The sequence below is a fragment of the Macrosteles quadrilineatus genome, unplaced genomic scaffold, assembly GCF_028750875.1.
Source record: "Macrosteles quadrilineatus isolate MER2022 unplaced genomic scaffold, UCM_ALF_1.0 Scaffold_2__2_contigs__length_208266976, whole genome shotgun sequence".
NCBI lineage: Eukaryota > Metazoa > Arthropoda > Insecta > Hemiptera > Cicadellidae > Macrosteles > Macrosteles quadrilineatus.
Window position 1 is genome coordinate 128357166 of NW_026542595.1, and position 15910 is coordinate 128373075.

General features: G+C 36.9%; 1 protein-coding gene across 1 annotated transcript in view; it reads right to left on the reverse strand.

Moving 5' to 3' along the window:
* The window catches only part of LOC128986263 (dynein axonemal heavy chain 3-like), a 62499-nt gene that overhangs the window by 5932 nt on the left and 40657 nt on the right, over positions 1-15910 (reverse strand). Inside the window, exons 38-52 of the mRNA XM_054406528.1 lie at positions 15119-15258; positions 13847-14048; positions 13476-13634; positions 12579-12727; positions 12154-12390; positions 11432-11623; positions 10012-10173; positions 9191-9327; positions 8124-8298; positions 7097-7303; positions 5978-6185; positions 4150-4400; positions 3374-3531; positions 2461-2620; positions 2113-2301 (exon numbers count right to left, since the gene is read on the reverse strand). Of these exons, the coding sequence (XP_054262503.1) occupies positions 2113-2301; positions 2461-2620; positions 3374-3531; positions 4150-4400; positions 5978-6185; positions 7097-7303; positions 8124-8298; positions 9191-9327; positions 10012-10173; positions 11432-11623; positions 12154-12390; positions 12579-12727; positions 13476-13634; positions 13847-14048; positions 15119-15258 (2726 nt within the window). The remainder of the gene's footprint in view (positions 1-2112; positions 2302-2460; positions 2621-3373; positions 3532-4149; positions 4401-5977; positions 6186-7096; positions 7304-8123; positions 8299-9190; positions 9328-10011; positions 10174-11431; positions 11624-12153; positions 12391-12578; positions 12728-13475; positions 13635-13846; positions 14049-15118; positions 15259-15910) is intronic.

A 15910-nucleotide genomic window follows, 5' to 3' on the forward strand; every position in this document is an offset into this window, starting at 1 on the left:
CACCGTCTACCGCGAATGAGGCAAAATTGTAATCTTTTCCCGGGGTCGTGTGGACATTATCATCTTCTTGCGTGATCACGATAAAATTCTGATAATCCCTCACAGCCGTGAAGACATCATGCCGTGAAGACGGCAAAATGTTAATAATATCCCGCAGTTATGAGGATATCATCATTATCGTCTTCCGCGATCGTGGCAAATTTCTGACTGTTTACCGTGGTTGTGTGGACCATGATCATATTCCGCGGTCATTTAGTCATTGTCATAGTCTCGCGCGATCGCGGTAAAATCATGATCATATCCCATGGTCGTTTAGACATTATCATCGTATCATGCGATCGCGGCAATATTCTGATTATCCTTCACGGCTCTGTGGATCTCATTATCGTATTGCGCAATCGCGGTAAAATCATGATCATATCCCGCGGTCGTTTAGATATTATTATCATCTCATGCGATCGCGGCAAAGTTCTGATCATCCCTCGAGGCCTTGTGGAGACATATTATCGCCTCCCGTCTCCCGTGGTCACGGGAACGTCACTGTTGTAAATTGACAATTCCAGGTAGAAATAGAAAATTAACACATAATTCCTGGTTCAAAAAAAATCACGCTTAGTTCCCGGATTTCCCGGTTGGTGGTCACCCTGTAGGAATTGAAAATTTATATATTGCAAAGGGGCGCTACTATTAGTTGTGCCTAGGGCGCTGACATGGTCAAAAACGGGCCTGATACTCAATATTATATTCGTTGATGTATGGGGTAACATAACTGGTGATTTATCTGTCCATCGAGTGTTAGTAAAGCTTCCAATCCAATCTGGGCTGGTTGTCCTAGTTTATGGTTTTCTCAGGAAGATTTCCAATTCACTATCTCAGGCATGATAACTACTCCAAAGGCTAACTGCTAATGAAGAACAACCTTTTTGTCCTTTGATCAGTGACCAGGACGAGAACATAGGAGATCGCAGACCATAACATTTCTTATGTCGCTCACATACAGTGTTCAGCTCAACTGCAGGACAATTTTGATTGAGCACTCTTTGTTCCATTGTCTCCCAAATAACATTCAAGCGATAATCACGGCTCAAACTGACCCCCCAAGAATCCCCCAGAAGAGGGAACATTGAATTTGAAGATTTTAACAAATCAATTTTTGTCCCATTTGTGGTGTATGCCAAATTGTTATTGCCTTCTTCAGTCTAGCAGATCCTACAAAACAGAACATGCCAAAAGGAGTGAAAGAGGTCAAACTGTTGATAAAACTTTATGACAAAGAGAAATACGTATTTCATAACAAGAATATTTAAACTGTATCATAAACTCGGATTAGAACTAGATAATAAAGAGTAGAGCCGTCCAAGATGGAAGAGGCTGTTTTCTCTTAAAATTAAGAGAATTCTCTTAAAATCTTAAAATTGGAATGACCTTGAAAAATGTCTTGAAGGACACAAATATATATTCTACTGTATGAGAGACATGAAAAGGGACAAGGGATGGAAGACAATTGTCTTCTTCTGGTCTAGAACCGGCTGTGTTAGATGAAGCTGAAAGTCACAATAAGGAAGCCCTCTTCTTTTTTTGGTTTAGACTCCAGAACTGTCTGAGCAATACAAATAAGTGGAACACAAAAAAGATAGACCCTTGTATTTTGGGGTTGGTACAGAAGCGGCATTTCCTCACTAATTATACTTAGTAAAAACATCCCAAGAAGACGATGAATGTTTAATTCAATTCATTAGACTAGTTTTTTAATTTACATTTACCTATTACTTTATGGGTTTGCAAGGTTAAATTACTTAGTTAACTTGCCATTTAGTATAAAAAACATTTAAAAATTATGAATAGACATTTGAAAACTAGTACATAATCTATTTTCAACACATATTTTTACTAAACTTTATATGGAAAAAAATCTGAAAATAACAATTTTAATTCACTATTGAAATAAACATTTCTCCCAAGAATTCAATATTGAACAATTTTGAAGGGAATATTATTTTATCATACACGGTACTAAAATTAAAGAAGAGTAAAAATCCAAAAGAAACTAGGAGGTAATTAAGGTTATTGAATAGGTTAATTTAAAGATATAAGTCTCAAGTCCAACGGTACCTGTCTCAGTACAGTGTTCATAGATTGTGAATACATGACTGGGTACTTCTTCTCGACCTCCTCCGAATCGAAGGGTGATGGCAGACGAGCAAGAATGTCTTTGGCCAGTGTTACCAACATAGTGTCAATCTCGCCACCCCCTGCACCCTCAGTGATCTGTGGCTGCGTGAGCAAGACACTGCTGAGCAACTGTAATCAATTTGTAAGAACTTTGTATTGTCTAACAAAACATGTTTAAAGACAAAAGTTCAGGTCAAACTGATGACTTGTTTTGTTTCTATTCGGATAGCTTATAAATTTTGGGAAAATTTTACTCTAGGTACTGAAAAAAAGGAAAAGTTTACAAACCTCTTGAGATTCTTTGTTATCCTTGGTAATGTCTGCGTTGTCGTGCAGCCCAAACACTTCCGGAGAAGGATACAAAGGGAGCAAACGGATGTATTGAAGACAACTGTCATAGTCCACTTCTTCTGGTATGTGGTACTTACCACTTGGTGAAAAGTGGTACCTAAAATACCATTTTCTTTATACATTTTAATATTACATGTAAATATTCAATTAAATTAAAACTGTTGTTCACGATCAAGCTCCACAGTAGCAAATCTAGTCTTGTGACAGACTAACTGTTAGCAATAATAAAAGACTAAATCCACAAGTTTGCCTAACCAGCTTTTTGAATCTCATATGGTGTTGTGATGAAGAAACTACTGTGATAAGCTTAGCTACCAAATATTGGTGGAAATCTCATTTACTATACAAAATGGTAGTTAAAATACAGTACCTAAGGGTCAAGTACACAGTGTGTTTTTACAAGTTACAAGCTTAGCCCATTGTAGTCGCCAAACTTGGTCAATAGTTGCTAGTAAAAATGCTCTGGAAAAATTACTCTATTAGTGAATTAACAGTCACTAGCTTTTGAGAAAACTAGTTTGTAAACCAGTTAAGTGTAGAGCTCGTGCGTTTCCTGGTGAAGCCTGGGGGTTGGGTTGAAGCCCCTACAAAACCGGTTCAGAGCCACTCTAACCACCTACTCCCAGGCTTCACCAGGAAACGCACAAGCTAAACTCATAGTTACTTGTTCTTTACACAGTATGTTATTTGTTATTTAAATAAAAGACTGAATTGTGGGTGAACAGGAAAGAAAAGGCAAAATGCGAGTTTTTTTTTTTTACCAAGCAGCACTTTTGGATGGACCAATGTTTTCGAAAAACCAAATACTGACCTAAGTCACGACTTTTAAATTAAAACATTTTCTTCATACTTTGAAATATTGATGACGTTTTGGTTGTAGAAGATGGAGAGGAGAGAGTTGAGTAATCGTCTGTCTTTGTCGTCCGTGACTCTTCCTCCATAGTTACACTCTCCTGTCAGATAATTAAGTGCATCAAAAGGCACCTCTTCATAGTCATTCAGGAACATCTGCAGACAAACATTACTCCTTATAAAACAGCATTATGGATGATCATCAATTAGTATACTACCCTATGCATGTAAGCCTAATGCAATTACGTAGTATGTATAAACATGATAATTAGTACAGCTGATGCTGACGCTTAAATTTGTGAGGAAAACACTTCTCCTCCGTTAATATTGAGCCAAAATCAACATTTTACATTTAAGGTTCCAACAATACTGTCCTGGAATAAACTTAAATGTTGTATAAATGTTTTGAACTAAATTATTTTTACCCTGAAGATCGTGAGTTGCTCTCAAAGTTTTGAGGACGAGTGTTACAATCTATCTGATTTGGGAGGTAACTATGCACTTGATTTTCATCTCAATGCCATACTTTTTTGTTATGTCGATTCATATTAGCTGGCTTACAATTAAGTTCATAGTCAGTTATGTGTATGTTATACATCATTGTTATTGCTTCCTATAACGATTAAACTGTTACTGTTAATAATAGTTCAAATAACAGTTTAACTGTTTCTTATTGCTAATTTAGGTAGTAAGTAACAATAGACACTATTCATGTATATAAATTTATACTGTGTGAATAAAGACTTTTTGAATCTTGAATCTTGAGGAAGCTACCTGCAGTTGCATAACACTTATTCTGAGATCAGACTCGTTGAACTCATACGGAATGTTCCATCCGAGAGGTCCAAACTTGCGCCGTTCTTGTACGACAGCATGGAAGAAACAGAGAGAGAACAGCAGTCGGCGCCAGTGTCCAGCGCTGGGGCACCCGGCGAAGAACTCCGGGTCACTGATGGGATCTGTCGTGTAAGAGCGATGCAGGTTAGCTCTTAGACCCTTGGGGGGCTCGTTGGTCATCTTCACTCCTACAGAATAAATAACTCATGAAACAAGAAAGAACAAGAATTAAAACAAGAAAAGAGTAATTTACATTAATTTTAAATTACTGTAACAAACTCTCTTTTATATTACTGTAAAACTAGCGGCAACGAGGATCAGCTGGAGACATGATGTTGTGAAATCAAGGATCTGTTGAGCTGCAGAAGTAAGTAGCTCAAATATTGAACACAGTGTATTCAATTCATAGTTTCTATCTGGTACAGCTTGTCTGAAAAGTGAAAATTTATTCTTTTAAAATTAAATACTACTCGTATGTTGAAAATTGGCAAGCCAAGTACGCATTTTGTTAACAGCAATCATGATGATATTAAAAAAAGATTCCATCATGGGTCCATTTGCCTTTTGCTCATTTGCACTAAAACAATTATCCTCAAACAGGTGTGAATTTCAAAATTTCAACTCTAAGGTTTAGACTTTCCCTCTTTGGTATACTAGGTATGTTTTTTAAGTAAAGGCCGTTTTTAAATTTCTTCGTTCCAGCACTGCGATTGGCATTTTCGACATTTGCGCTGTGTATGTGCATCTATTGGTAAGACATAGCCGGAAATTCGAGAAAAATCGGCCGTGTTTACATCTGGTTTCAAGCATTCAAAATGGTGCCGCCAATTGAGACTGCCGCCGACTGTGAAGTGCGCGCTGTAATTAGATTTTTAAGAGCTTAAGGTGTGAAAGCCATTAAAAATCATCGACAGATTAGTGAAGTGTATGGCGAGAACATTATGAGTGTCATAATTGTATGCAAGTGGATATGGGAATTGAAATACGGTACCACGAACGTTCATGATGAGTAACGCACTGGGCAACGTCATTACTGCCCCGTACCCATGATGACAACCAGTGCGTTGCTCATCATGAACGTTGGTGGGGCCGTCTTAAAATGCCCTTACCTACTTGCGTACCATTCCGTCACTCATAATGTTCTTGCCATACACTTCACTAATCTGTCGATGATATTCAATAGCTTTCACACCTTTAGCTCTTAAAAATCTAATTACAGCGCTCACTTCACAGTCGGCGGCAGTCTCAATTGGCGGCACCATTTTGAATGCTCAAAACCGGATGTAAACACGGCCGATTTTTCTCGAATTTCCGGCTATGTCTTACCAATAGATGCACATACACAGCGCAAATGTCGAAAATGCCAATCACAGTGCTGGAACGAAGAAATTTAAAAACGGCCCTTACTTAAAAAACGTACCTAGTAAATTATTCACAGTCAAACCGAAAAATTAGGGAGTGTTTTCAAATTTTTGGTAGCTGGGTCCTGAAAAGAAATTATTCTGAACCCTCACCATTTCTCATTGAGCTATTATTTAATAATGTTTTTTTTTTTTTTTTACTAAAAAGGGCGATGAATTGGGAAAAATTCCCAGATGTAATATGTGTTTGACAGTATATCAGAAACATAGTTAAATTTTAGAAAAATATTGATAGTTGCTCTTCTTTACTTTGCCAAAATATTTAACCGTTCCTATGTTTTGGATATCAAATTAAACACACCCTTAACTTTAAATAAGAATAAAAAATAACAAAATACAAGCACCATTTTGTAGGATGGATATAGGGAACACATCTGATGGATAGCTGGTGAGCCAGATACGGAAGGACTTGTGAGTCGTAGCTGGAACGATGACCTCATCACAGATTCGGTCCAAAGACTTCATCCAGCTGGCGGCCAAGTGACAGTTCTGTAGGACGACCCACTGACCGGTCTTGATGGCAGTCTTGATCATCTCCGATGCTATGGGACCCTGAGATACAACTTGCATTACATTTACATTGTAAAGAATTACCAAATTGTCTTAGTCGATAAATGGTATTTTTTGTTATAAATATAGTGCACATACACCATAGGTTTAAAAAGTTTTGTTTTTGATGAAGCATTGTTGAATTCATTTTAGTAAAATTGTTTGTTGTAAAAAAAACATGGTACAGAGTACAAAGTTGAATAGCCTTTGAAAGGAGGTAAAAAAACTAAGACATTGTAGTAGTCTGTTACATTGGCAAAACATTAGTTTTATTAAGAAAGTTACTACATTGTATGAATAAACATGTATGAGCAAATAATAAATATAAAACTAAAAGTAAAGGAGTTAAGATTATGTGTCCTGATATACTATAATGAGGGTGTCCAGCCAACATGAAACACCAGGAATTGTACATAAATTTTGATAAGCGGGAAAAAGTCAGTGAATTGCTAGGGAAATTTGTATAGAACCAGGAAATTTGAAATAATTATCAAACACCCATGGCTGAGCATTAATTCATCATAATCCTTCCGTTGGCCACAATGGTATATTTCATTACCAGTACCGTAGGTGGTATTTTCAAGTTTCATCAGTGAGGCACAGCCGAACACAGGAACATTGAATTTCACATACTAGGCGAAGCCGAGGACAGGAATAATTGAAGCGAGTGCTGTTATTAAAAATAGCTACTTTTTATGCAGAGGGATGAAAAATACATTGTTTTCAGTTTTTTGTTGTTGCTATTTTTACTGCATTCCTGGCTAATATGAATACAGTTCCCAATTACTTTGAGAGACTTTGAAAGATTCTGATGTGCTATTAATTTGTATGACAAAAAAAATTGAAATGGATTAGTTAATTCATTATTTGTTAAAACCTCATCCTACATATAACCAGATCCATAAAAGTTTCACCTGGCCCTGGCCGAGGGAGATGGTCATGACAGTTGACCGGGAGATGCCGTGGTCATCAGCAAACTTGAGCAGACTGGCCATGGGGTCTCCGCCCGGGGAGAGGATGAAGATGAGGGGGGAGCAGCAGTGGGAGTCGTTGTAAGAGTCTTGAAGGTTGAATGGAGGAGGCTCAGTGTACTTGGGGCCCAGGTGCTTGTTTACATAGATCTGCCAAAACCATATTTGTTTAAGTTTATGTGTAAAAATCTTTCAACATTCTAGCGATTAGTCACGTTATTCAAGGGGTTATTCCAGACATTTTCCATTACGATCTATACCATACAAATGAGTTTTTAAAAAGTTACTGGATGTTGAGTCTAGAGAAAGTACCAAAACATAGCAAGATAAAGAAGTAGGAAATATATTTTTGTAAAGTTAAAAGTTCACACTGGACTCAAGATGAAGAAAAGGATGGAAAAGACAATTAGTAATATAATTAATGCTGCGGACAAGCCTTTTTATAAGGCTTATGCAGTTTTTGTATCGTATATACATTGTAAATATGTGCTGTACCAAGTAATAATAAATAAATAAATAAAATAATTAAGCCAAAGCTTGAAAATTTAAAAATATCACACAGTACAGTATTTATAACGAGAAACAAAAAATGTTGAATGAAAACAATAAATTCTACAAATGAAATGTACAATGTCAGCACGATAAGATGAAACAAGTGAGGCTGAAATCAAGCTGTCATAGCATGACGTCAATTATTCAATGTATATAAACTGTGTTTTGAGTTTGAATTTATTCCTAAAGGATAAACAATGATTAGTTTCGTAAAAAAAGTCTCAATAGCCAAATGATAATATATTGGTATTGGTTGTTTTCAAATCTTAAGGTTTCTGGTGCAAACTCAGTTATGCAAGACCAATTTTGAGGCCAATTAACTGCAACTAATAGAGTCGGTGGTATTTTTAGAGAGGAATTCTAAGAACAATCAATCAGTCAACTGACATTATACATGAAAGTCATCACCATTGCTCACCTGAGCCGCAGTTACCAGTTTGTCAGGTCTTACACAGCGCAGGATACACATCCTCATGAGGTCCTCGGCCTGTGCGAACGGTGGAGGCATCTGAGCTAACTCTGGATTGGCTGAGTCATAGAACTGCTTCCACACCGACGTGTTGGTCTGTAGACTTGACTTCAGCGCTGTCAACCTGTCGGGAATGATAACAATTAAAACAAAAAGTGCCAACACCGCTCAGTAAATATTAGTTCTAGTTTTACCTTTTGGACACCTTGTCAGGCAGGGATCTAAGGGGGGGGGGGCAACCACCACCCCCAAACTAAAAAAATAATACATATGTAATGATATATATTTATTGATAAGGTCCTAACGGCACTGATTATTTAAATTAACTTCTGGAAGAAAAATGGTTAAACAACAAACTATACATATACAGTAAGTAGGCCTATTATTGTTCATAAAAAATAATTCATCTTGACATCAGTAAGTTGTTATTAAATGTCACATACGCTGTGGATGGTTCTTCCTAAGACTGTCCGTTTTATCAGGTTTTTCTGCAATTGTATTAGTATTGAGATATTATGTAAAATGGCCAGATTGAAAGTGTAGTTTTCAAAAGTTTTGGGGAAGGGCACCCAGATGTTACCAATTGCTGTTAAACATGTGATAATGCCACTACCCACCAAGATCTAGCCTGAAGTTATGTGTTGAAATGATCCAGGAAAGAGACTTCCATCCTTCAGAGTAGAAAATGTGATGGACATTTTTTTAGTCCAAATATGAAATAAAAGTTGAGAGCAGAACAATTCTAAAGCCTTATATGTCGGTTTCGCTAATGAAATCAGCTGTTTTTAGTCAAGACGATTATATTAATGATCACAAACAGCTGTGTCCAGTTTCCAACAATTGAAATGCAACTGACTTTTGTCAGGATCAAACTGGCAACCTTCTGATTACAAATTATTAGTTGACTAAGCCAAGATATAATAAAACACTTCTTTAATTGCTAATAACACTTCAAAATCATTGCTTAGTCATAAATTAATTAAGCTAATTTATACAATATTTATACTGCTCGATACCCAGGTAAATCGGAAGCTACAACAATCTCATTCCAGCACTTGTCAGAGAGCCAGGCTGGCGCAGGATTAGGATGGGGGTTGTCTAGGGCTACCCCTCCAGTCAGCAGGAACACCAAGTACTCCTCACTCAGCTCTCCCTGTAATCACAGACACATCAAATGTTTTTATAAAAACACTCTGGTTAGGCTGGCGAGGCGACTTGTACGACTAAAAGAATACTATCAAGTACAACAATAAATTCAAGTGGCGCTGGAGTAAATAGTGCTGGCATTGGCTGTGTGTAATGTTTGCCATCAACATGTACCTTGAAATTAACGGCACTCAAAGAAAGGTCTAAAAGACAGTATAAAAAGGACATAAGTATGTTTGTGCAAAAAAATATATTTTAAAGTTTTTTTTCAAGTTTAAAGAAAAATTGCCCAACAGTATAGACTTTATCTTTGTTCGGACGGCTTGGAATCAGACCTTTGGCCGAACATGAACAAGGCTAAACCATCGGAGCTCAACACATAAATGAAAAAATATGTTTCAAACCCACTCATAATGTGTGAAAAATCAGTAAACTAATGTCATATATGAGAACTAACTCGCTAATTGGGGATATTAATTATGTGCGTGGTGGCTGCACTGTCAACATGTGATGTCAACGGCCACTGCTCAACCCTCGCTCTTCTTGAAATAACTGCAGGAATATCCCTAATTAGTGAGTTAGTTCTCATATATGACATCTACAATACCATAAAAGTAATAATATGGTGTAGCTGGTTGTTCTCCTAGTTATAAGAAAATGTCCTAACTACAAAACATTTAAAAACTCCTACCTTGGATCTCTGGATTCCTGTGCACAGTACAAATGAAAACGTGAGTTTATCTTTTTCAAACAGTGATCGGCACACATTGCGGTAGATGCTGTATGTGAAGTAGTTGTTGAGGAACTGAAGCCTTTGGTCCAGATCATCTGACTTCTCACTGTTTTGAATCGCCTTGAAGATAGTTCAAAACAATGTAAAATTAATATTCAGTTTATGTTTAACTTAAATAGTTAATTTAATCAAAATTAACATAATTTTTTCAAATGCATGTTTTAATATTTAATTGAGAAGAAATATTTTTTGATCATAGCATTAAATGCACACAATGTTGCAAGTGACAAAAGTGAGTATTTTCAGAAAACGCAAAAATGTTTCGCCAACGCTGATGCCAACACAGCCGATTTCCCGCGCATTCAATCAGTTGTAAGTGCTGCTAATCTATGTTTTTTGTTAAACCAAAATTACCCCCTTCGCAATAGAGAATATCAATTGCATTTTTGTCCTTTAAAAACATTTAACAAAGGTAAATCTAACCTACATACTGTACCGATTCGTCGTATAAACAACGAACCTGTAGCAGACGCAAACAATAGTCAGCTGATCAATTACCCAGAATTCCATCAAAAAGTAGTAGGGATGGACTAGCCGCCAGCAACGACTGTCCCAGTGTGTTCTGATCCTCTCCCGTGACTAGTCGGAAACCTTTTCGTTCGTTCGTGCAAATTAAATTCATTTCGTCGTCATTTCATTATGACAGGTAATCCAGTAAAACAATGGGCCACTACAAAAGATTCACCTTTTAAGTGCAACACTAAATATCAGTGTGGTAGTGAGCAAGTAAATTCAGTGTAGAATTAAGATTGGTAAATATTATTACAAAAGGTAATGCAGTCTGGAAGAACTTCAAACAGTACCAAGAACGTCCCCTAAGGACCTTTGGGAAGTATTCTTATTTTACAGGGCCCACACAATTATTTATTTAACATCAAGCTTCCACTGCCAAGCTCTGTTTTGTATTTTTATTTTCCAAGTTCTTCCAACCTAGGGGCAACCAAGATTTGTAAAGAATTCACTTTGAGAGCATTGCAAGGAGTAAATATATTTAAATACAAGATTTAAATATATGAGAGTAGAGTTTTTTTTATTTTTTCTTTACAATACTTATGTCTCATGGCCAGGGACTGCTCAGCCTTTGATCAAAGTTTCGGCTACAGTTACAAATTTACTGCGCTAACAGAGGTCAATCAAAAGCCCAAGCTTATCAGTTCTAAGCTTGACTCCCAGGTTGCAGCAAATGTCTCGTGTAGCTTTTAGACTATTGTAACGAGTTAGTTAGCATCAAAAGATGTATACTGTGGAAGCTTGGTTATGTTACCCTAGTTTTATATGCCTTTGGAGCCCAAATACTGAGTATTTGTTGTAAATTCACCTGGTAATACAAGTTGATGAACCACACCAGTGAGTACTGATACATAGGGTCTATGTTGGCCAGTTCTGATATGCACAGGAATAACACAGAGGAATGTTTGGCCACAGGAACGTAAAGGTTACGAGCATGATCAATCTCCTTCTCTGTGCTGGCAGAAATCTCCTGCTTAGCTTGAATTTCTTCAGACAAGCCCTAAAACAGCAGAGAAATATATTAAGTTTAATTCACAAAATGTAGTACCTATACGATAGGAATAGTCAAAACTAAGTTCTGTGGTAATAAATAAATATCCCTCAGGGGCATTGTTTAGTTTTTTACAAAGATAATTCATATTTTTCAGTGTGCGTGCACAATTAAAAATGATGAGCTCATGTAAAAAAAATTAGTTTTCTCCTCCACCAAAATCAACTATAAAACTATTAACCTATAAGATACCGGTAGGCATGCTTGTCTGATCCCAGATATGAATGGAAGACGAATAAAAGCAATACAACGTTAAGACTTAAAAACCTTAATATTAGTGGTAAATCTCAGCTATGAAAATTATGAGGCAAAGCTAGGATGAAAAAATGATTCAGCAAGTTGGTAAACATTTTTGTTAGTTGAAACAATAAACAGATTTTAAACAGGTGTCAGGAAGAAACTGGCAATTCTTGTTTAATGAAATACAGGATGATTTCAATCATTTTTATCACAGTGTTTTTTATGTTGAATAAACTGACCTTAGAAGAGGACAGAATTGATATAGCATTTTCATCTTCCAATATTGTGTTATCAGACGTTGACAGAACATGAAGAATCTTGTCCTCAATATCTTTCAGTTGACGTTTGTTGTTTGCACCCTCCACAATCAGCTGATTCTTCTTCTCCTCCAGCTGTGGTCTTTCTTTTGCCACAACAATGGCTAGCAGCTGATCCTGAAGACCCTGGGTTGTTATCATGAAGTTTAACAAAGTTACCTGAAAAGCAAGTAGATGTATTGATTGTAACAAAAGAAATTTCAAATGGTAGAGTAAAAAGTGTGGCTCTAAGGTTGAAAATATGAAATGTCTAAAATTTAAAAGAGCATAGTAAAGTAAAAACCAGTGTGGAAAAAGAATTTTAGAAGAGAAAGAATCTCAATAAATTTTATATAGACGAGAGTCACCTTGACAGCGAGTTCTGGGAGGTAGTGAGGATTCCTCAGTCTTGTGGTGATGTAGAACCTGAAGTCAGGACTCCACTGCAACTCATTGTCTCCTAGCTTCAAATATTCCACTCCACCCATCTTGAACACATTCTTCAGCAGGATAGGGTCTGATGAAATATAAACATCGGTCTATTAACCCTCAATAAAGTTATCTGTGGTAAATAGATTATGTGTCCTTCAGAGTTCATTGTTGGAGATGGTATGTGTATATGTTGTGGGAAGATTGAATGAAATGGGAAGATGAATCGTTTTATCGCAGAAGCTCCATAACCAATATTTTTTTGCAGTTGTGTCATGTGTGATTTCTACACTGAACGATGTTTCAATTTGTACACCATTATTCATTAATATGCTAAAAAGTCAAAATCGAAAAAAATCTTGGTTATGGGGTTTCTGCAATAAACGATTTAATTGGTGTTTGCGATGAAATATAAATAAACATCGGTCTATTAACCCTCAATAAAGTTATCTGTGGTAAATAGATTATGTGTCCTTCAGAGTTCATTGTTGGAGATGATAAGTGTATATGTTGTGGGAAGATTGAATGAAATGGGAAGATGAATCGTTTTATCGCAGAAGCCCCATAACCAATATTTTTTTGCAGTTGTGTCATGTGTGATTTCTACACTGAACGATGTTTCAATTTGTACACCATTATTCATTAATATGCTAAAAAGTCAAAATCGAAAAAAATCTTGGTTAAGGGGTTTCTGCAATAAACAATTTAATTGGTGTTTGGAAAACAAACCAATTTTGAATGTACACTGATACTTGAATTCAATCTTTGTTATCTTATGTCATGATGGATTCACACATAACAACACCCACAGCTGATCTGTGGAATCATCATATTACCTAGAGTAGCGTCGACCTCCTCCAGTATGTTTTCCAGCAGTACAGGCAGTCCTTGCTCTATGGCCACCTCCATCACTCGCATGTAGTTTGGGTCACTGAGTTTGATTACTGACAGCTTATTGTCCTTTTCCATGTTCTTCACCCACTTGTTTGCCTGGCCTGAGAAACAACTGCAGTTACTTAAGTCTGCTACAAAAAGAAACTTTTTTGGTACATATCTGCTCAACAAAACCTCTTTATGTTTAAACTCCTCATCAGAGATTTGACAAAACCATTTAAACAGTATGTGCATATAGACCGATCAGAAGAGTGTTGGTTCGATCATGTTAAAATACAAATAATTTTGATTACTCGATGACATCAATCAATACCTTGAGGATCAATCATGAGTGGCCAGCGTCGAGCGTTGGTGACAATAATGGCGTTCTCGATGGAGAAAGTGTCAGCAGGAAGTCCATCAATGGTCCAAGACCTGATGAGAACAGGCTCTCCTAGACACCCTGTCATGGAGTAATCTCTAGAGCAGGGGATGCGCAAGTCACGACAGGACTTGCCCCACTGCAGGATAAGGTCCTGATAGGAGTAGGGCTAGGATTAGTCATATTTATATCTGGTAGTAGCTTGTTGCAAGTGGTATCAAAAGAGCTACATGTGTTTTACTTATGCCCAAAAACAATTGAATAGTAATTAGAAGTGAAGCGGATATGTGAGATGTGACATCTGGATGAGTAATTTTTAAAACATTGTGAAAATGTTTAAGTGGACACTTTTGTCCGAAAGAAAATAAATATATTCCATTTGTTTGGTTCTGCTTATTAGGTACTCAAGTTAAGTTAGCAGCTCAGCATATGACTCGTCCTTTTCCTCTTCTCTGTGATTTGCCATTATGCCAATGCCATTATGCCATTATGCCATTATGTCAGCTGACAGCTGGTACAGCGTGTGATTGTGTGTGTGCGCGTGAGTGTGCCTTGGTGAGTATGTGTGCGTGTGTGTGTGTGTGGGGGGAGGGGGGAGTTTTGGGTTGTTAATGGTAGGGGGAAGTCAACGAGTCAATCTGACATCATTATCTATGTTCCTATGCGATTAGCCAAAATTCCGCTAGCGCTTTGTTATCATGCCAGTAATTAGAAGTTTTTTGATTTGTTTTTTAATAAGTATCAAAGTTTCTTTTTCTTTCTTATTAGGCTGCAATATAAAACGACTCACTCCCACGCACGGGTTTTCCCATGTGGGTTTAATTTCGTATACTTTAAGGTATTTAGTTATAGTTCTATTGTAATACATTATTTGTAAAAACTGTAAAACAATTATTTTATACGGAATAAAAGAAATTTTGATTTGATGTTTTGTTGATTATGCCATTTTGATGGAAAATTAGTTTTGCAGCTTAAATACATTATTGTGTCCACTGATGTAAAACTTTTTTGTTTGAGTTATGCTTGCACTGCTTGTATCCCAAATGGCATTAGGATATGAAATACGTAATCTCCATTTATGATCCTTTCTCATCCTAGAAAAATATATTATAACCAAACTGCCTATTCACAACATTCGGTGAAGGAGGCAGAAGTCAGATAACAGTCAATATAGTTTTTAGTTACATAACAAATTTAAGATAATTTAGCAAACTAGTCGCTCACATTCCTGTAATTGACAGTAAATGCTCCCAAGTACGCCACGATGCCAGCAGACAGCAGCACATCACCGACAGCATTGACCAGAGAGAACTGTAGTTGACGTGCTGTCTCACTCCACCGAGCCTTCTCTCCACCCAGACCCCCTAGAACAGGGAATAATCACCATTCTCACTGAACATTGTGCAACAAGACTTAAAGACTTGTTATTCTACACTCAAAGCAATCACAAATAAATCTGGTACTAAATTTATCAGAGTTTTAGTTCGACATTCTACTTTGAAGCAGTGCCAAAAATTAGGAGAATTTAGTACGAGGTCTGACTGAGCGAGGTTGTCAAAATAATAGGGAACGTCTCTGAAAGACTATCAAAAACTACGGTCAGCCCTGGAAGTCTGAAACACGCCCATCAGGGAGCAAAGATTTCTTAAATCACTGTCAGGCCGGAAACTGATGGGCACCCTTTACTAGCCTCATTGTGCAATTGTGGGCTTTTTAAAATTTCCTAAACCACTTATTCACATTTTATATGTAAAAACACTTTTCTACGTACACATCTGTCAACTGGCAACAGGAAGCAGTGGACATTTATCCTCTTCCTTCAGAAATCTAATCATAGAATACGATTCATTCTTAGCGGGAGCGTCTATTTTTTACAACGTTTTCGAATACTAGGACAAGACTAATCGTCCAAGAAGTGTGGGAACTGGCTTAAATAGTAATTGATGAATAAAGGAGTGTGACGTTGGTCACAGCGATTTGAACTAGCTAGTTTGTTTTGTTTGTGACAGAAGCTCT